This window comes from Ranitomeya imitator, chromosome 8 (assembly GCF_032444005.1).
Source record: "Ranitomeya imitator isolate aRanImi1 chromosome 8, aRanImi1.pri, whole genome shotgun sequence".
NCBI classification, from domain to species: Eukaryota; Metazoa; Chordata; class Amphibia; order Anura; family Dendrobatidae; genus Ranitomeya; species Ranitomeya imitator.
Genome location: NC_091289.1, coordinates 31,040,377 through 31,065,998, shown reverse-complemented (window position 1 = coordinate 31,065,998; position 25,622 = coordinate 31,040,377). Strand labels below are relative to the sequence as shown.

The window sequence follows — 25,622 nt, the reverse complement described above, 5'->3', positions numbered from 1 at the left end:
CATGGCTGTATGTGGGTGCCCTATAAGGATGGGTGGCATGGCTGTGGGTGTCCTATAAGGATGGGTGGCAGCAATGAGGGTGGCATGGCTGTGGGTGCCCTTTAAGGATGGGCGGCAGCAGTGAGGCTGGCATGACTGTGGGTGCCCTATAAGGATGGGTGGCAGCAGTGAGGCTGGCATGGCTGTGGGTGCCCTATAAGGATGGGCAGCAGCAGTGAGGCTGGCATGGCTGTGGGTGCCCTATAAGGATGGGTGGCAGCAGTGAGGCTGGCATGGCTGTGGGTGTCCTATAAGGATGGGTGGCAGCAGTGAGGATGGCATGGCTGTATGTGGGTGCCCTATAAGGATGGGTGGCAGCAGTGAGGATGGCATGGCTGTGGGTGTCCTATAAGGATGGGTGGCAGCAGTGAGGATGGCATGGCTGTATGTGGGTGCCCTATAAGGAGGGGTGGCATGGCTGTGGGTGTCCTATAAGGATGGGTGGCAGCAGTGAGGGTGGCATGGCTGTGTGTGGGTGCCCTATAAGGATGGGTGGTAGCAGTGAGGCTGGCAAGGCTGAGTGTGGGTGCAATATAAGGATGGGTGGCAGCAGTGAGGGTGGCATGGCTGTGGGTGCCCTATAAGGATGGGTGGCAGCAGTGAGGGTGGCATGGCTGTGGGTGCCCTATAAGGATGGGTGGCAGCAGTGAGGGTGGCATGGCTGTGGGTGCCCTATAAGGATGGCTGGCAGCAGTGAGGGTGGCATGGCTGTGGGTGCCCTATAAGGATGGGTGGCAGCAGTGAGGGTGGCATGGCTGTGGGTGCCCTATAAGGATGGCTGGCAGCAGTGAGGGTGGCATGGCTGTGGGTGCCCTATAAGGATGGGTGGCAGCAGTGAGGGTGGCATGGCTGTGGGTGCCCTATAAGGATGGGTGGCAGCAGTGAGGGTGGTATGGCTGTTGGTGCCCTATAAGGATGGGTGGCAGCAGTGAGGGTGGCATGGCTGTTGGTGCCCTATAAGGATGGGTGGCAGCAGTGAGGGTGGCATGGCTGTGGGTGCCCTATAAGGATGGGTGGCAGCAGTGAGGCTGGCATGGCTGTATGTGGGTGCCCCATAAGGATGGGTGGCAGCAGTGAGGGTGGCATGGCTGTGGGTGCCCTATAAGGATGGGTGGCAGCAGTGAGGATGGCATGGCTGTATGTGGGTGCACTATAAGGATGGGTGGCAGCAGTGAGGGTGGCATAGCTGTGGGTGTCCTATAAGGATGGGTGGCAGCAGTGAGGGTGGCATGGCTGTGTGTGGGTGCCCTATAAGGATGGGTGGCAGCAGTGAGGCTGGCAAGGCTGAGTGTGGGTGCCCTATAAGGATGGGTGGCAGCAGTGAGGGTGGCATGGCTGTGGGTGCCCTATAAGGATGGGTGGCAGCAGTGAGGGTGGCATGGCTGTGGGTGCCCTATAAGGATGGGTGGCAGCAGTGAGGGTGGCATGGCTGTGGGTGCCCTATAAGGATGGGTGGCAGCAGTGAGGGTGGCATGGCTGTGGGTGCCCTATAAGGATGGGTGGCAGCAGTGAGGGTGGCATGGCTGTGGGTGCCCTGTAAGGAAGGGTGGCAGCAGTGAGAGTGGCATGGCTGTGGGTGCCCTATAAGGATGGGTGGCAGCAGTGAGGGTGGCATGGCTGTGGGTGCCCTATAAGGATGGGTGGCAGCAGTGAGAGTGGCATCGCTGTGGGTGCCCTATAAGGATGGGTGGCAGCAGTCAGGGTGGCATGGCTGTGGGTGCCCTGTAAGGATGGGTGGCAGCAGTGAGGGTGGCATGGCTGTGGGTGCCCTATAAGGATGGGTGGCAGCAGTGAGGGTGGCATGGCTGTGGGTGCCCTTTAAGGATGGGCGGCAGCAGTGAGGCTGGCATGACTGTGGGTGCCCTATAAGGATGGGTGGCAGCAGTGAGGCTGGCATGGCTGTGGGTGCCCTATAAGGATGGGCAGCAGCAGTGAGGCTGGCATGGCTGTGGGTGCCCTATAAGGATGGGCGGCAGCAGTGAGGCTGGCATGGCTGTGGGTGCCCTATAAGGATGGGCAGCAGCAGTGAGGCTGGCATGGCTGTGGGTGCCCTATAAGGATGGGTGGCAGCAGTGAGGATGGCATGGCTGTATGTGGGTGCCCTATAAGGATGGGTGGCAGCAGTGAGGGTGGCATGGCTGTGGGTGCCCTGTAAGGATGGGTGGCATGGCTGTGGGTGCCCTGCAAGGATGGGTGGCAGCAGTGAGGGTGGCATGGCTGTGGGTGCCCTATAAGGATGGGTGGCAGCAGTGAGGGTGGCATGGCTGTTGGTGCCCTATAAGGATGGGTGGCAGCAGTGAGGGTGGCATGGCTGTGGGTGCCCTGTAAGGATGGGTGGCAGCAGTGAGGGTGGCATGGCTGTGGGTGCCCTGTAAGGATGGGTGGCAGCAGTGAGGGTGACATGGCTGTGGGTGCCCTATAAGGATGGGTGGCAGCAGTGAGGGTGGCATGGCTGTGGGTGCCCTGTAAGGATGGGTGGCAGCAGTGAGGGTGGCATGGCTGTGGGTGCCCTGTAAGGATGGGTGGCAGCAGTGAGGGTGGCATGGCTGTGGGTGCCCTATAAGGATGGGTGGCAGCAGTGAGGGTGGCATGGCTGTGGGTGCCCTATAAGGATGGGTGGCAGCAGTGAGGGTGGCATGGCTGTGGGTGCCCTATAAGGATGGGTGGCAGCAGTGAGGGTGGCATGGCTGTGGGTGCCCAATAAGGATGGGTGGCAGCAGTGAGGGTGGCATGGCTGTGGGTGCCCTATAAGGATGGGTGGCAGCAGTGAGGGTGGCATGGCTGTGGGTGCCCTATAAGGATGGGTGGCAGCAGTGAGGGTGGCATGGCTGTGGGTGCCCTATAAGGATGGGTGGCAGCAGTGAGGGTGGCATGGCTGTGGGTGCCCTATAAGGATGGGTGGCAGCAGTGAGGGTGGCATGGCTGTGGGTGCCCTATAAGGATGGGTGGCAGCAGTGAGGGTGGCATGGCTGTGGGTGCCCTATAAGGATGGGCGGCAGAGGAAGCCTCCAGTGTGTGAATGCTGTTCCATCTCATCACTGTCATTTCATTTCCTCCTCCCATTCCCGGCCACGGGAACGATAACTTCCTATGCTCCCGCCCCCATAGCAACGCAGTGACTGGCGTCTGTCTAGACCAATGACATTAAAGCATTGTTGAGTGACAGGTTTTCCTGGCCAATGAGCTTGCCCGGAGGCGGGACATCCGCTGTGTGCGCTCCTGGATGTAAATCAGCTGCTGTCGCTCCGGTTGTGGTGTCTCGCTTCCTCGGTTCCTCCCTCGCCATGCTCGGTACCGATAAACTTCCCATCGAGGAGACGCTGGAGGACAGTCCTCAGGTCAGGGCTCTGCCTGGGAGAGGGAGTCTTGCAGTAATGGGGGAGAACTAGTGAGTTTGACGTCATTTTATGACGTCAGGCTGTGTCTGCAGCAATGTGTCAGCAGCACGGGCCGCCTCACCCCTTCATCATGGGCTTCACGTGCTACAATGGTAATTTAGGGGCAACTGATGATTGACAGCTGAAGCCCTGATGGTGGGATGTCTGCGGCCGCTCCTGTGACTGTGGTGCCGCTCCTCGGTTACTCCTCCTGGAAATGCAGAATAGAACTACTGGGTGCAGCCATTCTGCTTCCTGTGCAAAGGGTGTGACCGTGTGCGGTGTAGGGACATGTCCTCAGTACAAACACCCACATTATCATAGTTTCCGCCTGGAAGGTCCCCTGCCCCCCTCCTGTTACCCAGGCTTCAGCTTCCGCACCCAAGTAATGATACTTTCTCCTCTGATTTCAAAATACGTGATTGAATCAGTCTTGTTCTCTACCTGCTGTATAATGTGAGCCCCAGAGCACAACCAAGACCCCGGCGCGCGTCAGGGCAGGCAGCACTGGGGCTCAGTGGTTAGCACTGCAGCCTTGCAGCTCTGGGGTCCTGGGTTCAAATGCCACCAAGGACAACATCTGCCAGGAGTTTGTATGTTCTCCCCGTATTTGGGTGGGTTTTCTCCGGATTCTTTGATTTCCTCCCACACTCCAAAGACATACTGATGGGGAATATAGATTGTGAGCCCCATTGGGGGCATCGGTGAAAACACCTCTATGGAATATGATGGTGCTATATAAGCAAAGCATAATAAATACGGTAGTAATAACAATAGGCACCAGGAGCCCCTGCCATCCTTTGGTGTTGGCATCATCAAGCCCCCTCCATCTTTCACTGTAAGCATCATCCATCCTTCGCTATAGGCATCGCGGAGCTCCTGCCGTGCCTCACTGGGTGTTCTTTTTAGCAAATGTCATTCTTCCTCCTCCAGACTTGCGGCTGATCAGTAGGCCCAAAAAGATCCGGTTTACTTACATCGCTCCGTAGAACAGAATCCCAAACCTTCTGTGGCTTATTTATAATTTTTTAGTATATTGCAGGTGACTTCTCTTTTGCCTTAGGGTCATGAGAGGTGCACATCTCGGAGTTTGGGCACGGAGACCTTTTGTGCATGCAGGACCCTCAGTGCAAGACTTCTCCGGATGGCTGCCTGTGCATTATGTGTGCAGCGAGCTCTGACCCCAACGGTGCCTCTGCAGTCTGACTCCCTACGCATGTTTCCCAGTAGTCGCAGCAGGCGCCCACCGCACTGATCTCGGCCCCTCTTCCTCTACTTGTATGACTTTCGGCAGGGAATATCGACCATGATCTAATATTTATTAAATTATCATCTGTGCCGAATGATTACACAGCCGCTCACACCGGACCTGCCCTTGTTTTCAGACCCGATCTCTCCTGGGAGTATTCGAGGAGGATGCCGCTGCCATCTCCAGTTACTGCAGCCAGCTTTATCATGCCATGCGCAGGATCTATGATGCCCAGGTACTGACTAGCAGACAACTTTATATATTGTTACTAAAGGGAACTTGTACATGAGAACTGAGCGGAAGGATATCTAGATTTATGGGAAAAGATTCAGTATTTTTCTCAGTGAAATTCCTGGAGTTTCTGAGCTTGGGAGTCCAGTGGGCGGGCCTGTCAGTGATTGACAGCTCTCCCTATATGCACACTTATACTGACAATCATTAAGTAGTAAGTAGGACCGCCCACTGGACTCTGCATCTGTGACACAATCTCGGTGCTTATATTGTGTTCACCTTTTTAGGGAACGATTGTTTGCTTTCCTCTCTAGTTCCTACTGGCAGAATACCACAATGACCGAAGTCCGGGAGGAACGAAACATTAACGTCACTGTTTTTAATTATTTTGTCAATTTTCTTTTTTTTTTATCAGTTGCTTGTTTTAAAGGGAATCCGGCAGCTGGTTTTTGCTATGGAATCTAAGTGCAGCATAATGTAGGGGTAGAGAGCCTGATTCCAGCGACATATTTACTGGGCTGCTTGGTGCAGTTTTGATAGAATCCTTGTTTAATCTGATGTAGATGTGGCAGTGCTCTGAATGCTGAACAACCCCGCCCACACCACTGATTGGCTGCTTCCTGTGTACACGGTGCATTGTACCAATCAATGATGGGGGGGCATGGTTACACAGATTAGCCTGACATGCCTGCACGTGACACCTAGTCCTGCAGCGATAATCTCCTGCTGATAAAACGCTGATTGTATTTAAACAGCCTAATAAGTAACACATCCCTGGAATCAGGCTCTCTGCCCCTACATTATGCTACTCTCAGATTAAAGCACTATAAACCTGCTGATGGATTCAGATTAAATTGCCACCGTCTTGATCCTAGATTATTTTATTTAGTTTAGCAAATTGATTGAAGAAATTGGTGATTTTGAAAAGTGTGATTAAAAAAAAAAAATAGTAGACAGAATGCACGCCAAAGTGATCGTAACGGTGGACCTTTCTGGAACATTTTACTGGTTTATGACATTAGGTCTCGTTTTCCTACGTTCCTTTTAGTGCGTAGTGGATCTGTAAAGGCTTAACATCCTATGTATGAGATATAAATCAAAGAGTCTGAAATGTCTGATCATAACTGCGTGGCGGTCTCACAGGTGCGCCCCCCACGCTCCGTTCATTCTCTATGGGACTGCATTTAAAGCTCTGCTTTTTCCAGCAGCCCCATAGAGAGTGAATGGAGCGGAAGTACGCAGGCTCGATGGCCGCTTCATTCAGACTGGGCACCGCAGAGTCCCATTCTTGGCATCAGTGTTTGTGGGGGGGGTCCCTGCAGTCGGACCCCCACCAATTACCAATAGCTGATAGCTTCTAAATATGGGAATAACCCTTTAATTATATTATGAAGTTTTCTATATCTAGAGGAAAAACATTATTATTATTTTATTAACTTTTAATAATCACTTTGTTTTGTGTCACCAGAATGAACTTAGTGCCGCCACTCACCTGACATCCAAACTATTGAAAGAGTACGAGAAGCAGGTATGTGGACCGTATGTAATACCGTATGTCTGACTTTAGTTGGTTGCCCCAAAGTCAAAATGTATCGCCTATCCAGGGAATAAGCCTTGAAGCCCCCGATATCAGGTGAACTGGGGTCCCTGTGTCCCCCTGTATGCGTAGTGCTATCAGCTTGCTTGCAGTCAGACCCCTTATCACATCTTTAGGGGATATCATCTGGATTGTTAAGTTTTGATCATTGATCCCTTACAGGTTTGGCTGTTCCTCGGGGGCGGGGTTCTCCTATTGCATCCAGAGCAGTGGGGGGCAGCTCCTGCTGCAGCTGGTTACATTACAGCCAAAAACTGGGAAACCAAGGATCTCTGCTCTCCTGAGACTCCTAGCCAAGAATTCTAGATTTATTGATTTTTTTTTTTAACTGGATTGTGGATTTTTGATGAGTAACCGTCGTGACATATCCTCCACATGTGAACATGGCCATATTGTGCCATCACTTAGTACTGGAATGCAGGCAACCATTCTTATCACACTTTGATCGCTCTTTTAACCTGTTATGGGTGAAGATAAGTGTGTGTGCTAGGTGTTATATTCTCAGTGCAAAGTACAGAGCATGGACAGCAGCGTCGTCATTTATGAACAGTTTTTTTTCCCCCTAAATGCATTTTGTGCAAGAAATACTGATTAAAATAATAATTAGAATTACTTTTTTTTTTTTTTTTTACTGTAAACAGGAGATCACAATGATATATTATCCGTTGTAGACCGTACCGCAGCTGCATTTACCTGCACATTATATACCACGTATATTTTTATTTGCAGCGCTTTCCACTAGGGGGCGACGACGAGGTGATGACATCAACTTTACAGCAGTTTTCAAAAGTGATTGATGAAGTAAGTACACCAGCTACACCCGGAGCCGCTCGCCCTTCTTTATGTTCTAGTGAGGATTATATAGTTATTTGGCAACTTTCACCCCCTCCTGCTGTTGAAAATATTTCACTTCCCTTTTTTTTTTCCAAGAACCATTTTCCAAGATCCCAGCCGCATGTGAACTTGTTTTTTTTTTAATTTTTTTTAATTATTGAAGGATAAGTTGCAATTTTGGATGGCACCATTCATTTTACCCCTCAGGGAAATGGTGAAAGAAATGTAGTTAAGTCCATACATACCGATGTATATATATATGATTTATTTTAGTTTTTTTTCCTTTTAAGTGCTACAAAAAATTCTGAACTTTGCTAAAAAAAAAAAAAAAAAAAAAAAAAAATTGTTGCCATTTTCTGAAACCTTTTTTTCCATTGCAGTGTGAGCGCTTGTTTTTAGAGTTGCGAGCTGTAAAGTTCATTGGCACCATTTTGGGGTACATAGAAATTCTGGTGTTTTTTTTTCTCTTTATGTTCACTCTAAAGTTTAAATAATGTCTACAGATCATTGTGGACATGGCAATACCAAATGCTTTTCATTTTTTAAGTGGAGGGGTGATTTAAAATTTGTATTTTAAAGCTTATTTTTTTAAAAAAAATTTAAAACATTTTTTATTTCACCTGAAGGTCTTGAATCTGCGTTTTTTTTGTTTTGTTTTTTTTTGTTGAATTTTTTTGTTTTAAATTAATTTATTTTTAATTTGTTTTTAATCACTTGTGCCATACACACTTCATCATTGCAGGATACAGTGAAAATCATGGTTTCTTAATATGGCTTCACAGGAGTACCTGGATGGCCATTGTTTGCAATGACAATTCTTTGGATCCCCCTCACTCGTGTCATTGGGGGTCGATATATGCACAAGCTGGAACGGGACCAGAATTGTGCAACTTAAATGTTGTTGTCAAATATTGATGGTGGCATTTAAGTGGTTAAACAGAAGCGATTAGATTGCTGCTGTTAGACCAGGTGCCGGCTGTACAGTACAGCCAGCACCCGCCCTACGTAGAGCTAGCTTTGCTCCTGGGTCGGCTCCTGAGATGCTGCGCCTGTCTACATTTTCCATGAGTGTACCTTTCTCATCTCTTCTGCCCACAGCTGAGCTCGTGCCACGCCGTCTTATCCACGCAGCTGGCGGACGCCATGATGTTTCCCATTAGCCAGTTTAAAGAGAGGGATCTAAAAGGTAAATGCCGCCCATATCCAGATCCGGCCCGGCCTTCTTGTATTATGTCTTCATTTATGTTTTCTTCTCTGTTTTACAATACAGAAATCCTGACTCTGAAGGAGATTTTCCAGATTTCCAGCAATGGTATGCAAGTGTCATGTGTGCGTTACTTCTAGATCCCCGGACTTGTGTTACATACTTAGCTGGGCGTGTAGTATTTTACATTGCTGGGTGGAATGATGAGGGTCAGACTCCGCAGCTTTAAGTCCCAGATATCCTCTTTAATGTATTATATTGTTATATTTCCATATTATTGTCAGTGATGAGTGATCCATGTATTCTTTTTTCTCTCTTAGATCATGATGTAGCAATCAATAGATACAGCCGGCTGTCTAAAAAGCGAGAGAATGAAAGGGTAATTGTTCTTTTTTTTTATACATTTTATGTAGATTTTTTTTTTCCTTTTTCTTCTTTTCCTAGATAACCTTTCATTTCCAACATCTACAGCTGATAAAACAAGATCTACCATCCACAATAGGTGATGTCACAGCACACCTCCTCCCCCTCCTGTGCAATGACTAATAACACCTCTATATACATCAGATAACACAGGATCCACCATTCACAATGTGATGTCACAGCTCACCTCCCCCTCCTGTACAATGACTAATAACACCTCTATATACAGCAGATAACACAGGATCCACCATTCACAATAGGTGATGTCACAGCTCACCTCCTCCTCCTGTACAATGACTGATAACACCTCTATATACAGTAGATAACACAGGATCCACCATTCACAATAGGGGATAACACAGCTCACCTCCTCCTCCTTCTGTGCAATGACTAATAACACCTCTATATACAGTAGATAACACAGGATCCATCATTCACAATAGGTGATGGCACAGCTCACCCTCGCCTCCTCCTCCTGTACAATGACTGAAAATCCCTCTATATACAGTAGATAACACAGGATCCACCATTCACAATAGGTGATGTCACAGCTCACCTCCTCCTCCTGTACAATGACTGATAATACCTCTATATACAGTAAATAACTCAGGATCCACCATTCACAATAGGTGATATCACAGCTCACCACCTCCTCCTCCTCCTGTACAATGACTGATAACATCTCTATATACGGTAGATAACACAGGATCCACCATTCACAATAGATAGGTGATGTCACAGCTCACCTCCTCCTCCTCCTGTACAATGACTGATAACCCCTCTATATACAGTAGATAACACAGGATCCACCATTCACAATATGTGATGTCACAGCTCACCTCCCCCTCTTGTACAATGACTAATAACACCTCTATATACAGTAGATAACACAGGATCCATCATTCACAATAGGTGATGGCACAGCTCACCTTCGCCTCCTCCTCCTGTACAATGACTGAAAATTCCTCTATATACAGTAGATAACACAGGATCCACCATTCACAATAGGTGATGTCACAGCTCACCTCCTCCTCCTGTACAATGACTGAAAATCCCTCTATATACAGTAGATAACACAGGATCCACCATTCACAATAGGTGATATCACAGCTCACCACCTCCTCCTCCTGTACAATGACTGATAACATCTCTATATACGGTAGATAACACAGGATCCACCATTCACAATAGATAGGTGATGTCACAGCTCACCTCCTCCTCCTGTACAATGACTGATAACACCTCTATATAAAGTAGATAACACAGGATCCACCATTCACAATAGGTGATGTCGCAGCTCACCTCCTCCTCCTAATTTTGAATTTTATTGTTATCCAATAAAGTTGAGTTTTTTTTGCATTTTGCTTTTTTTTATTTTTTTAAGTGTAGACATTGACTTACTGGGCAGCCACCTGAAGATGGAGGAGATCTCATATGCGGCTGTTATTGGGTTTTGGTTTTGGCATTGGGTCACATTGCGCCTTGCAGTTATGAAATGAGCTGACATGTGACTTTTATTTGTAGACTAAGTTCGAGGCCACAGAAGACGTGTACACGGCCAGGAAGAAGCAGCACCAGACCATGATGCATTATTTCTGTGCACTGAACACCATCCAATACAAAAAGAAAATTGCAATCTTAGAGCCGCTTTTAGGCTACATGCAGGCGCAGGTAACGTCACCGGCGGTAGAAAAAAAATCTCTGTAAATTTTACTATCTGTTCAATCATTTCATCTTTTTTTTTTTTCTTTTTCTTTTTTCTTTTCTAGATTAGTTTTTTTAAGATGGGCTCGGAGAACCTCAGTGGTCAGCTGGAGGAATTCATGGCCAACATCTCTACAAGCGTGCAGAAGTGAGTATGAGAAGCGGGTCAATCACATGCCACGCTCTTATATTTCCCTGCAGATGATGTCTGTAAATCAACCATCACGTGCTTTTAACCACCACAGGTGGAGCAGAGCAACTATTAACCTGTTAAATCCCACAGTCCATCACTGACAGCTTCATTTAACACACCCCGGCCAGAAGTGCGTCATTCCATACGCCCATCAGCGCGCTGTGACTTGAGCACAGGGCGCCGATGGGCTGTCATGACAGCCGGGGGTCTGCTGATGATCTCCATGCTTGTCATGACGATTCTCCTGTGAACTTTGGTATTGCTGCGTTCGTACATGTTGCCCCATTTAAAAAAAAAAAATGCACGTCTTCCATATCGTTGCATTCATAAATGTCTGATCTATCAAAATGAAAAATAAATTAATCCGATCGGTAAACAGCGTAACATGAAAAAAAAATCAAAACGTCAGAATTACGTTTTTTAGCCACCGCAACATTGCAATAAGTGGAGATCAAAACATCGTATCTTCACCAAAATGGTATCAGTAAAAACGCCAGCTTGGGGGTAAAAAAAAATCCTTCGCCCACCACCAGATTCTGAAAAAAACAAACAAAAAAACCCCGAAATTTGACGCGGGCATGAAGGAGTTAAAGGAGTCTTCTCATCAGTGACATTTCCATTTTAGTGTACGTAGAGAAATGGACAGTGACGTGGAGACGATGCATCAAACCATCCAAGACATGGAGGTGGCGAGTGAGCCCTTGTACTTACCGGATCCGGATCCAAAGAAGCTTCCCGTCAACCGCAATTTAACGCGGAAAGCCGGCTACCTCAACATACGCAAGTATGAGAAGGCGACCTCTGCGTCAGAGCTATATGCCCAGCCTATACCTGCCCTTATCGTAGCGGTCTGGCTGTATTGTTAGAGGCGCTGTATGATGCCCATGTGTTTGGTGGCCGCGTCGTTAAGCATGCCCGTACAGCTAGCGGCTCTGCGCAGCGTGACAACTGCCATCACGGCTAAGTCTTCGGTTCTCTTCCTGTTGCAGTAAGACGGGGCTGGTGTCCTCCACTTGGGAGCGACAATACTTCTTCACTCAGGGAGGAAATCTGATGAGTCAGGCGAGGGGAGACGTGGCCGGCGGTCTGGTCATGGACATAGACAACTGCTCCGTGATGGCCGTGGACTCCGAAGATCGAAGATATTGCTTCCAAATCACATCCTTCGACGGGAAAAAGTTGGTATCAATATATGGGTCTCTGGGTGGTCTCACTCTGGCCAAGGTCACAACTATATTAATAATATTTATACATTTTTTTTTTTTTTTGCTCAATTAAAACATAAAAATAAATTAAAATGATATACTGCTACATTCAAAGATCCCTAAAAAATATTTTTTACCATCAACAGAGCTGTGTGAGAGCGGGACAAGTTGTAGCTTTATTGTCTGCCTTATATAGGATTTTTTTTTTGCTTATCCTATATATGTTTGAGAGGTGAGACACCAAATTCTGCCATTGTTTTTTTTTTTCTTTTTCCCCCAGCGTTCACCATGTGGGTTAAGTATCATGATAATCGGTAGAGTTGTTACAACTGTAAAAATAAAATGATGTGCATGGTTTTTTTTATACATTGTTACCTTTTAATGGGAATTTTTTTTACATTATTATTTTTTAACATTATATATTTTGTTTTATCGTTTACTTTAGCAACACTAGGGGACTTATAGGAAGAGTCTTGTAGCAGTAAGATGGCAGCCAGGGGGGACAATGTTGGGCCTTCTATAACTTTTTTGTTAAGATATTTGGGAATAATATTTGTGCTTTTTTTTTTTTTTTTTTTTTTTTTTTTGCAGATTTGTAATTCTACAAGCAGAGAGCAGGAAGGACAGCGAGGAGGTACCGACATCTGCATCCTTGTTTTCTGTGCATTCACATAGAGAATAACATGAAACATCTCTGAGCTTAACTGTACAGACAGCAGTATCGAAACATATCTTTTAATTTAGTGAATTTGTTTTTCATTTAGTCCAATTGTGTAAAGGTACCTTCACACATAACGATATCGTTGCTTTTTGTGACGTAGCAACGATATCGTTAAGGAAATCGTTATGTGAGACAGCGACCAACGATCAGACCCCTGCTTGGAGATCGTTGGTCGCTGAGGAAAGTCCAGAACTTTATTTCGTCGCTGGATCTCCCGCTGACATCGCTGGATCGGCGTGTGTGATGCCGATCCAGCGATGTCTTCACTGGTAACCAGGGTAAACATCGGGTAACTAAGCGCAGGGCCGCGCTTAGTAACCCGATGTTTACCATGGTTACCAGCGTAAACGTTAAAAAAACAAACACTACATACTTACCTTCAGCTGTCTGTCCCCGGCGCTCTGCTTCTCTGCACTCCTCCTGCATCCTGTGTCAGCGCCAGCCAGCCGGAAAGCACAGCGGTGACGTCACCGCTCTGCTTTCCGGCTGACCGGCGCTGACAGTGCAGAGGAAAGCAGAGCGCCGGAAGACAGACAGCGGAAGGTAAGTATGTAGTGTTTGTTTTTTTAACGTTTACGCTGGTAACCATGGTAAACATCGGGTTACTAAGCGCGGCCCTGCGCTTAGTAACCCGATGTTAACCCTGGTTACCGGGACCTCGGGATCGTTGGTCGCTGGAGAGCTGTCTGTGTGACAGCTCTCCAGCGACCAAACAGCGACGCTGCAGCGATCGACATCGTTGTCGGTATCGCTGCAGCGTCGCTTAGTGTGAAGGTACCTTAACATTCAGCCCCTCACCATGATGTCTGATAAGACAAGTCTGGGTTTGGTGACTCCAGGAGAATGTTACCCCCCTGACTGCATTGTACCCGCTGTACAGTTTGGTGGAGGAGGGTAATACTATGTGCTGTTATCAGGGGTCGGCATTGGGCCCTTCGATCCAATGAAGAGAAATATTAATACTTCAGCACAAAACATTGTATTTGGTATCTTGCTGGGGGTAATGTCAAGTTTTTTTGTAAGCGAAAGACTTACCCTCACCCCCCCCCCCCAAAAAAAAAAAAAAAAAAAAAGTTTCTGTGTAACTATGTAATGGGTATCAACAAAACAAAATTCAAACAGCACTTAGTCATGGTTTAAGGAATGGGACTAGAGTATAGTGTCCTCCTTTGGTATCTAATATATAAAGCTGAATGTGTGTGTGTGTGTGTGTATGTGTGTATGTCTGGGATTGGCATCTGCACCGTCGCAGCTACAGCCACAAAATTTTGCACAGTCACACATCTGGACCCCGAGAGCGTCATAGGCTATGTTGTGAGGCGAAATTTTAACCCCGCGCTTTCCAATTCACCAAACAATTTTGCCCCTATCTACATAATGGGGAAAAGTGAAAGGAAAAGTGTTGGAGGCAAATCGACAGCTGCCAGATGTGAACAAGGGGGACTTAAAGGGAACCTGTCACCCCGTTTTTTGAGATTGAGCTATAAATACTGTTAAATAGGGCCTGCGCTGTGCGTTACTATAGTGTATGTAGTGTACCCTGATTCCCCATGTATGCTGAGAAATACATTACCAAAGTCGCCGTTTTCGCCTGTCAATCAGGCTGGTCTGGTCAGGTGGGCGTGTTCACAGCGCTCTTTTCTTCCCCAGCTTTCCGTTGGTGGCGTAGTTGTGTGCGCATGTCCAAGGTCCGAATTCCCTGCGCCCACGTGAAGACACAGCGCGCGATCTGCGCTGTCATCCCTTTCATCGGTGGGGGCGGCCATCTTCCTGGGGCCGCGCATGCGCAGTTGGAGTGCTCTGCTGCACGGGGCTTCAGGAAAATGGCCGCGGGATGCCGCGCGTGCGCACAAGAGATCGCGGCGGCCATTTTCCCAAAGCCGAGATGCAACTCGGCTTTGGGAAAATGGCCGCCGCGATCTCTTGTGCGCACGCGCGGCATCCCGCGGCCATTTTCCTGAAGCCCCGTGCAGCAGAGCACTCCAACTGCGCACGCGCGGCCCCAGGAAGATGGCCGCCCCCACCGATGAAAGGGATGACAGCGCAGATCGCGCGCTGTGTCTTCACGTGGGCGCAGGGAATTCGGACCTTGGACATGCGCACACAACTACGCCACCAACGGAAAGCTGGGGAAGAAAAGAGCGCTGTGAACACGCCCACCTGACCAGACCAGCCTGATTGACAGGCGAAAACGGCGACTTTGGTAATGTATTTCTCAGCATACATGGGGAATCAGGGTACACTACATACACTATAGTAACGCACAGCGCAGGCCCTATTTAACAGTATTTATAGCTCAATCTGAAAAAACGGGGTGACAGGTTCCCTTTAAAGAATGAGAGCGATGGCGCCAAAGAGTATATACTGTACAGTTGCTAAGGTGAGGCCCCGACATGGGATTCTCACCACACACGGAGATATGAACACACACACAAACGCCAAAATGCGCCACACACTACCACATGCTTGAACACATATTACCCTCAGCACACATTTCACCACACATAGCCAACCTCGCCACTTAAAAGTTGAAACACAAAAGTCGCCGCTCAAAACTCGCCATGCGCAAAACTCGCCACACGCAAAACTTGCACACGCGCAAAAATTGCCACATGCACAAAAGTTGCAACACATGCAAAAGTTGCCTCACACAAAACTTGCACATACTCAAAAGGCACCACACAAAACTCGCCACGCGCAAAACTTGCTGCACACAACTTGCTACACTAACCTGTCACATGCAACTCGACACACAAAAAGTTGCTACACGCATGTCGCCACACAACTCATCTCACAAATGTCGCTACATGCATGTCGCCACACGCAACTCAACACACACAACTTGACAAACGAAACTCGCCCTAAAACACACACAAGTCTGGTATTATCCTTCAAAAATAAAAATCTGATTAATAAGCAGACAAACTACAAGAGCAACAAATGTACCATATAGGAAATACGGCAGCTGTCAGTCACATGACCTGTCTATTATGTGTATGTGTGAGCTAATATATACTGCCAGGGGGAGGGCTTCCTGTTGGCTGGGGATTTATCAGGCTGCCAATTTAGCTTACAAATACTGAGGTAAAAATACTGAGCAAATAACGTGTGAACGAGGTCTAATACAGGAGGAGATGACACACAGGTATATACTATATAAAGGGGAGATGACACACAGGTATATACTATATAGAGGGGGAGATGACACACAGGTACATACTATATACAGGAGGAGATGACATACAGGTATATACTATATACAGGAGGAGATGACACACAGGTATATACTATATACAGGAGCAGATGACCTACAGGTATATACTATATACAGGAGGAGATGACATACAGGTATATGCTATATATAGAAGATGACATACAGGTATATACTATATACAGGAGGAGATTACACACAGATATATACTATATACAGGAGGAGATGACATACAGGTATATGCTATATATAGAAGATGACATACAGGTATACACTATATACAGGGGAGATGACATACAGGTATATACTATATACAGGAGATGACATACAGGTGTATACTATATATAAGGGAGATGACAAACATGTATATACTGAGGTGAAAATGAGAGGTGTGAGGTGAAAATGAAAAGGTGTGAGTGCAAAATGAGGAGTGAGGGAAAATAGTGGAGTGATCGGAAAATGACAGATGTGAGGTTGAAATGACAAGTGTTAGGGGGGAATAAGAGGAGTGAGGGGGGAATGAGAGGAGTGAGGGGGAAAATGAGAGATGTGAGGGGGAAAATGAGAGGCGTGATGGGAAAATAAGAGAAGTGAGGTGCTATAACTAACCACAGATATTTACTATGCCCAGGCAACGCCGGGCTCTTCAGCTAGTATCATAATAAAGTAGTGGAGTACTCCAAGCTATAAAGAACGAAGCAAAAGGAACCATAAACCACCGATGAACAGTAAAAGAAATTGTTGAAACATTACATGTTAATCATTTCTTACCACTCAATACAAACAATGATTCTATTCAGGAGGAATGAAAGATGGAAGGCTTACATTGGAATCCTATATGTAACGCAGCACATAATGTTCAAAGTATCAAAATACCCAGTCTCTGTAGATGAATACACTGTAAAATCAGCCAAATGGCCACATGCATGAATAGAGGCAAGGGGAAGTTGGTTAGGTGTAGTATTGCTTACCCATAATTATGGAGGAACCTCCCCTTGAGAAAGCAAGACGCGAAACGGGCGTCGGGGCAGCGCTGGTGGGCTTCACCGATTCCTCCATTGTTTGTATCCAATGATAATGATTTAACCCCTTAATGACCGCCAATACGTCTTTTAACTGACCTGAGATATAAGAGAATAGCCTCCCCATACAGGAAACAATCCAGCATCTGTCGGTTGTACACTATAGCTGACAACTTGCTGTACCAGCCACGATCAGTATTTGCACCATCTAAATCTGTTTAACCCCTTAGATGCTGCTGTCAATAGTGACTACATCATTATAAATGGTTAACAGAGTGTGGGGGCTTCTTCTTTATCACAATTGGTGCCCTCAGATCATGATTTTGTTGTCCTGATGTTTGCCATGGCAATTCATGACCAAATAGTGGCCTTAGAGTCTGACGGCTGTAGTAATCTGTTCAGAAGTTAGTGACATTTAGGTGATAAAAATACACATTTTCATTTCTGTCATACCACTTTGCATTAATTCCTGTAAAGCACCTGAAGGGTTAATAAACTACCTGACAGCAGTTTTCAATATGTTTAGGGGTGCTGTTTTTAAAATGGTATCACGTTTGTGGGTTTCCCAATATATGGGACCCCTAAAGTCACTTCAAACATGGATAAGTCCCTAAAAAAATAAATTTTGTAAATTTCTTTGAAAAAATGAAAAATTGCTGCTACATTTTTAAACCTCCTAAAATGCTAACAAAATAAAATAACATTTTACAAATGGTGCTGATGTAAAGCCGACATGTGGGAAATGTTATTTATTAATGGTTTGCTGTTGTATGACTATCTGGATTAAAGGGATAATCATTCAAATTTAGAAAATTGCTAATTTTTTAACATTTTTCTCAAATTTTTTATATTTTTTATAAATAAACACAAAAAATGTTGAACAAAATTTACCATTATCATAAAGTATAATGTGTCACGAAAAAACAATCTCAAAATCACTGGGATTTGTTGAAGCGTTGCAGAGTTATTACCACATAAAGTGACACTGGTCAGATTTCAAAAATTTGGCTCGGTCACTAAGGGGTTAAAAAATGTTTTAACTTGTAATGTTTCAACACACTATTTCTTTTACTCTTCACCGGTGGTTTATTGCTAGTCTTTTGGTTCTTTTGCTTTGGTCTTTATGTAATGTGTATGTATGAGATGCTTCTTCTCCATGACCGTGACTCCATGTTCCTTCTTATGTTGCAGTGGATAACTACAATTAATAACATCTCCAAGCGTATATATCTGACGGAGAATCCTGAGGTGAGTGTCTGTGTACTAGAGATGCTACTTCTCAATGTCAATTGGTAGAATCTCAAAACTACCCCGCCCCCTCCCCCCAAAAAAATGTGGAATTTCACTTTTTTTTTTTTTCAATTTTCAACAAATGTGAAATATTTTTCCTGCTTTGTAGTGCATCACACGATAAAATGAACGGTGTCTTTCAAAAGTACAACTCGTCTTGCAAAAAAACAAGCCCTCATACGGCCATATGCATGTATTTGGGGCTAAAAAAAGAGGGATTTTTGGTTCTTACCGTAAAATCTTTCTTGGACCCTTCATTGGAGGACACAGGTAACCATGGGTGTATTCTGCTGTCGCTAGGAGGCTGACACTATGCAAATAAAGATAACTCCTCCCCGGCAGTATACACCCTCCGTCAGGCACCAGGCAACTCAGTTGGTGCAAAAGCAGTAGTAGGAGCCAGTATAAACAAACTCAACCTATGTACCAACCCAAAACAACGGCCCGTTGGCCGACACGGTACAAAATTAAGGGAGGCTGCTGTGTCCCCAATGAATGCTCCACGAAAGAGATTTTACGGTAAGAACCAAAAATTCCTCTTTCTTTCTCGCTTCATTGGGGGACACAGGTTACCTTGGAATGTCCAAAAGCAGTCCCAAGGGTGGGTTAATATGGAAAGAGAGTTAGGTCAGCCTGTGCGAAACCGCCGCCTGCAGTATCTTCCTACCCAGGCCTGCATCCGCAGAAGCCTGAGTGTGCACCTTGTAGAATTTTACAAAGGTGTGGATGGAGGACCATGTTGTGGCCTTGCAAACCTGTGAGGCCGAAGCTTGGTGATGGACTGCCCAGGAAGCTCCCACAACCCGGGTAGAGTGAGCCCTCACCCCCGGGGGATGCTGTTTGTTTTGAACACGGTATGCCTCCAGGACCGCCGAATGGATCCACCGAGCAATTGTGGATTTTGAGACAGGGAGCCCCTTCCGAGACGACAAACAGAGGATCGGACTGACGAAGAGGAGCAGTTCTGGAAAGATCGACTCGAATATCTCTGACCACATCCAAATTGTGGAGAGATTTCCCCAAAGGATGAACTGGAGAAGGGCACAACGAAGGAAGGACAATGTCTTCATTGTTGTGAAAAGCCTAAAACACCTTCGGCAGAAAGGAAGGAACAGGCCGAAGGACAACTTTGTCCTGGTGTAGGATCAGGAAGGGAGAACGACAGGACAACGCCACCAACTTAGAAACTCTCCTGATCGAGGTGATGGCGACCAAGAAAGCTACTTTCCAAGAAAGAAACGGGAAATAAATGTCCCGAATCGGTTCAGATGGCGCGCACTGGAGGGCGCCGAGCACAAGGTTGAGATCCCAGGGATCAACCGGAGGATGGTAAGGAGGTGCTATATGAGCAACCCCCTGAAGGAAGGTTCTCGCCTGGGGAAGAGAGGCCAGGTCTCTTTTGAAAAAGAATTGACAGAGCCGAGACTTGACCCTTTAACGTGCTCAGAGAGAGGCTCGAATCGAGACCCGATTGAAGAAAGCCAAGAAGTGAAGGCAGGGAAAAACCATAGGAGACAGACCGTTGTCGTCGCACAATCGGAAAAAGGCCTTCCAACACCTTTGGTAGATACGGGAAGATGCCGGTTTTCTAGCCCTTATCATGGTCTTTATGACACGTTGAGAAAAACCTGCATCCTTTAGGACCGCGGACTCAACGGCCATACCATTAAATTCAGAGACCGAGAATTCGGGTGTAAGAGGGGACTTTGCGATAGACGATCCGGACGGTCTGGAAGTCTCCAGGGGACGTCCGATAACATGTTCACTAGCTGCGCGTACCAGGCCCTGCGGGGCCAATCTGGAGCTACTAAGAGAACAGGAACTCCCTCTGACTTTATCTTTTTGACGACCCTTGGAAGCAAGGGGAGAGGAGGGAACAGATAAGGCATCTGAAACTGGGCCCACGAAATCACGAGGGCGTCGCAGCCAACGGCCATCGGATCCCGAGATCTAGATATACGTACTGGGGAACCTTGCGGTTTGTTCGGGAGGCCATGAGGTCGACGTCCGGCACGCCCCACCTTTGACAAATCTAGTCGAAGACAGAGGGGAGAAGAGCCCACTCGCTTGACATGAGCCTGACGGCTGAGGAAGTCGGCTTCCCAATTGTCCGGATTACTGCAATAATTTTTTCAAACTGAGTGTTTTTGGTTTTACTATTCTCTTTTGTGTCTTCCCTCATGACCTGCATGCTGCGAGTCCCTCCCTGGTGGTTTATGTAAGCCACAGCTCTGGCATTGTTCGACTGAATGCGGACTGGTTTTCCCGAGAGGAGGGACTGCTAGCGGAGGAGGACTAGGAAGATAGCCCTGATCTCCAAGAGATTGATCGGGAGACGTGCCTCTTGAGCAGTCCAGTGACCGTGGGCTGTGAGGCGGAGAAAGACCGCACCCCACCCCTGGAGACTGGCGTTGATGGTGATGATCTGCCAGCGGTGAGGGAGAAACAACCTCCCGTGCAGAACGGAGGTGGATAGCATCCACCAAGTGAGAGACTCTCACATTGAGAGGGAGGAGAATGGGGCAGGCTAGGGAAAGTGGACTCCTGTCCCAAGCGGACAGAAGGGCCAGTTGGAGAGGGTGAGACTGGAACTGAGCATAAGGGACCGCTTCCATGGAAGCGACCATCTTTCCCAGAACCCTCATGCCGAGCTGTAGAGGAGTTAGGACGCATTAGGGCTTTGATGCCCCTCTGAAAAGAAAGGAACTTCTCCCTTGGGAGGAAGACCTGGGCCTGAATGGTGTCGAATTCCATGCCCAGGAATTCTAGACGTTGGGTCGGAATCAAGGTGGACTTCTGTTCGTTGATTATCCAACTGAGGTGGGTCAACGTGTCCAGAGTGATCTGGAGGTTCTGACCGCAGTCCCGGTGAGACGGACGTTTCACGAGAAGGTCATCGAGGTAGGGGATTACAAGAATCCCTTTCGATCGAAGGATGTCCATGACCGCCGCCATTACCTTCATGAAGACCCTGGCAGCGGACGCCAGGCTGAACGGAAGGGCCGTGAATTGGAAATGCTGGTCCTGGATCGCAAAACAAAGGAACCTTTGGGATGTGTAGGTACGCATCCTAAATGTCCACAGAGCACAAAAATTCCCCCGGTTCCATGGAAGTGATCATCGAGCGTAGAGACTCCATCTTGAAATGCCGAATCCGGAGGTGGCGGTTCAACTGTTTGAGATCCAAAAACGGGCGAAGAGAGCCGTCTTTTTTCGGAACTATGAAAAGATTCAAATGAAAATCGCTGGTTGGAAGGGACTGGGATGATTACCCCGGAGGCGAGGAGGGAATTGACAGCCTGGAGAAGCTCTGGGACATGGGAGGGCTGTTTGGGTGGATGAGAGAGGAAGAAACGTCTTCCTGGGGGCAAAGAAAATTCTATTTTGTAGCCTGATGTAACGATCACCCTGACCCAGGCATCATCGACCACCGATAACCAAGCCTCTGTGAAGAGAAGAAGCCTGCCTCCCACCCTGGAAAGTTTTCCAGGTGGGGGTGACCGGTCATTTAGAAGAAAATCTGTGGTCGCGAGAACCAGAAGACTTGGAGGAGCGACTTTTAGCTCTCTAGTGAGGGGTAGGTCGGAAAGAAGGCTTCTTTCGTTCCCTTTGAGAGGAGGGCCGGTCTTGCTGAGAGGCACCATCCAATGAAGCAAAGGGGCGAAAGGATTGGGGACCCTTTCTATTGAAGGGACGCCTAGGCTTAGATTGCGGCAGAGAAGTGCTCTTACCGCCAGTGGCGTCTGAAATCATTTGGTCTAGCTGTGCGCCAAAAAGCCTGGATCCTTGGAAAGGCAGATCTGTGAGGGATTTTTTGGAAGAGGGATCTGCGTTCCACGCCTTCAGCCAAAGGACATGGCAAATGGCGACAATGTTGCTGTTTGCCCTAGCGGAGCAAGCAGGCGCATCCAGAGAGGCATTCGAGGTATTTCCCAGCAAGTGAAATCAGATCTGCTAAATCCGCTAGCTCCTGTGCGGGAGCCGAAGCTACAATGCCTCTGCGTAGGGCCTTGGCCCATGCCGACACCGCTTTCGCCACCCAAGAAGAGGTGAAATTGGGACAGAGAAAGGTACCAGAAGCTTCAAAGGCCGATTTGGTTAAAGCCTCGATTTGCCTGTCCGTGGGGTCCTTCAGAGACTCCGCGTCAGGAATGGACAGCACTCTTTAGGAGGATAATCTAGACACAGGTGGATCTACCTTAGGTGATTCGGACCATTTGTTAACAAGGTCTGAATCAAAAGGGTATAAAATGTCCAGACGTTTCCTTCCCGGAAAGCGTTTACCGGGATGTTCCCAGTGTCTAGACGTAGTGTTGTCAAATTCCTTGTGATTGGGAAAAACTCCAGGACTTTTCATCCGTTTGAAAGAAACGGAGATGTCCCGAGAAGCTGCCTCTTTAAACTCAAGCATTATGGCCGAGATAAGGCTGTCAACCATATCCTGCGTCTGGGAAGTCTGATCTGCATCTGAGTCAGAATCTGACTGAGAAGATACATCTGACCCGACGTCCACCTGCGAGGAGGGGGAATGGGTAGAGAGCGGTATTCCGGCTTACGCAGTGGAGTCCGGAGAAGTGGATGAAGAACTAGACAGAAATCGCTTTTTGGATCTTTTCTCAAGTCTGCCCCTATGAGGGTCTTGGTCAGGTGCGAGCGAATCGCTGTGGGAAGCGTTCGTGGCACTGGTGGCGGTAGTCAGCAGTGGAATATGTTCTAGTACCTGAACCAGGGACTGAGATACTTTAGTCAGGACTGAGATACTTTTAGTCAAGTCCGAGCCTGACTGAGACATCGCAACAGCCCACTCCGGGGGACTGCACTCATCCCGAGCATTAGGGGCCTCCTGAGAGACGGACATGATGGAAGGATTGCAGGACGTACAGAAAGGCGACGGCTGGCCTGAAGCCCACTTTTTCTTATAGCGGGCACAAGCGTAGTGAATTACCGTAGGGATATAGCCGGGGGCCCCTGTGGGGTTGGGCATATGTAGAGAGTGAAAAATACCAGAAGCACAATGCCAGCATGCAATGCTGCTTATGGAAGTAGCGGCCGGGGAAGGAGTATAGGACCTGGCGATCAGCGCAGTGCAGGAAAAACTGTGTCCCCCGCCTAGAAGAGGTCCTGGAGGGCACACGACGCGGCGGAGGTAATTAGCCGGGAAGACGCGGTATGCTGTGCCATGCATGTGCAGAGAGCGCACCAGAGAAGGGGCGTGGTCGAGCGAATAGAAACCGGCGACCTGATAGGACGGCGGTATAGAGGGGCATGGCCCGCCTGAGCATGACCAATACCAGCGCTGGGTTCCATGGAGAGACGTGCCCAGCGCTGAGAAGATCCGGAGAGGGAGCGCCGAAAAGCAAGGGGGCGTGGCCTTACGGAGCGAAGCACGCCGGAAGCAGCGGCAGGGAAGTGCGCTCAGCAGGGAAGAAAAGGCACGCATTTAAAATACAGGAGCGTCCGCTATGTCCCCCCAAACGTGTCCCCATAAAAGGAGCGCCCAAAACTGTGGAGAGCGCTGCACAAGGTAGTGCTGCGAAGGCTGTGCTTAAAGAAGCGAAGTCCCTATGAAAAGGCAGGGTGGACTGACCGGGGGGGGGGGGAAATGATTAGTTTCTCTGTACCTGATCTTGTCCCAGTCGAGGATCACGTCAGGAGCCCTTGGGGAGTAGAAAGGGTCCTGGAAGAGGGGATCCTCCTTACCACACCGTGCAACGGCGCAGACGACGGCGTCAACCCCTGAAAGGGGGGAGGCCACCAAAGGTGACCGCTGTTTTCCTCTCAGCCCTCTCCGAGGAGAGGGATGAGGAGGCGATAGGGCGAGGACTGGCCATCAAGATAGTCTCCCTGAAACACCCATAAGGGTGACGGGGGACAGAGTCCTGCCCAGCGGGTCCGAGAGGGTGCGATGTGGGTGATACCGCACTGCTCTCTCGGTCGCATAATGAAGGGAAAACGGGGTGAGAAAAAACTGCACCCTGTTACCCAGAAGAGACAATCTGAAAAAGAAAGGGGAAATGATTAAAAACACACAACAAAACCCTGCAAGGAAATATAAAGCGGATCTGGTGTTAGATCCAGGTCCGCCTCCTACAGACACTAAGCAAAAACTGAGGTGCCTGTCGGAGGGTGTACACTGCCGGGGAAGAGTTATCTTTATTTGCATAGTGTCAGCCTCCCAGCGACAGCAGCATACACCCGTGGTTACCTGTGTCCCCCAATTAGGCGAGAAAGAAATAATTTTTACAAATGGGTTTCAATAAAAATGTTGCAGCGTTTTACTGTTACAGGTTGTGGTCTATGGTCATAATTCAGCTGATAGGAGCTCAGGATAAAGACAGATAACGAGTTACAAACTCCTTCATCAGAACGAGCTCACTGACAGATTCTCAGATAACTCATTTTGCAGCCAGCAAAAGTGCAACTCAGAAGGCAAAGTGTGCATCATTTTTAATAAAACACAATTGCAAAAATAATTTTAGCCCCCAAAACATGCATTTAAATGTAAAAAAAATAAATATATATATATAATATAAAATTTGATCCCAAAGGTAGACAACCCTTTTTCAGGTTTGCTTTAGAGATTCATGTGATAGACGCCACCAGACTCTCTATACAATTACTTTCTCACCCATAAAAAAATAAATTATTTATTTGATATTTTATCGTGAACTGAATTGTCCCTGCAGCATCCTGACCTAAATGGCCGCTTTATTTATTTTTTTTTACATATTATTGAATGTTTCCAACACAGGAAACTGCTGCAAGAGTTAACCAGTCTGCCATAGAAGCGGTGACTCCATCTCCGTCTTTCCAGCAACGCCATGAGAGTATGCGGCCGGTGTAAGTTAATCTTCAGGACAGTCAAGAGATTTATTTATTTTTTCTCTTTTGGGCTAAGCTGCTCAGAATAATGACTTCCCTGGCTAATTAAAAAAAAAAAAAAAAAGTTTCATGGTCTTTGGAAAACTTTGACAAAACTTTTGCATTACAAAAAGTTGCAAATTGACCTAGTAGGACCAGTAGATTGACCTATAGATATATATAGATATATATATCCGGGGAATAAGCAGATCGCACCCTGGCTGTTTCAAAATAGACAGCGGCTTTACCTAGTATTCACTAGTGGAGCCCGAGACCTTGGGATAAATCGTCTCTAGTAATTGGACGCGAAAATTGTGGTGGTGTCCTGTGACCTCTTAGCCATGGAGGATGAGTTATTCTTGTTTTTTCTTATCTTTTGGCCTGAATGCAAGCAAAATGTCACTTTGAACAAGACCACAAGTTTTTACCTTTTTTGGGGGGGAGGGGGAGAGGTGGCTTTG

The 25,622-nt window shown here is 47.4% G+C and overlaps 1 protein-coding gene across 1 annotated transcript in view; it reads left to right on the top strand.

The window, feature by feature from the left end:
• The first annotated feature begins 3,232 nt into the window (after positions 1-3,232).
• Positions 3,233-25,622, top strand: part of APPL1 (adaptor protein, phosphotyrosine interacting with PH domain and leucine zipper 1) — a 30,344-nt gene continuing 7,954 nt past the window's right edge. The window contains exons 1-14 of the mRNA XM_069736678.1: positions 3,233-3,377; positions 4,802-4,900; positions 6,365-6,424; positions 7,223-7,294; positions 8,426-8,513; positions 8,598-8,639; positions 8,852-8,910; positions 10,479-10,625; positions 10,724-10,806; positions 11,477-11,635; positions 11,841-12,029; positions 12,648-12,690; positions 18,202-18,258; positions 25,052-25,140. Of these exons, the coding sequence (XP_069592779.1) occupies positions 3,324-3,377; positions 4,802-4,900; positions 6,365-6,424; positions 7,223-7,294; positions 8,426-8,513; positions 8,598-8,639; positions 8,852-8,910; positions 10,479-10,625; positions 10,724-10,806; positions 11,477-11,635; positions 11,841-12,029; positions 12,648-12,690; positions 18,202-18,258; positions 25,052-25,140 (1,241 nt within the window). The 5' untranslated portion in view covers positions 3,233-3,323. The remainder of the gene's footprint in view (positions 3,378-4,801; positions 4,901-6,364; positions 6,425-7,222; positions 7,295-8,425; positions 8,514-8,597; positions 8,640-8,851; positions 8,911-10,478; positions 10,626-10,723; positions 10,807-11,476; positions 11,636-11,840; positions 12,030-12,647; positions 12,691-18,201; positions 18,259-25,051; positions 25,141-25,622) is intronic.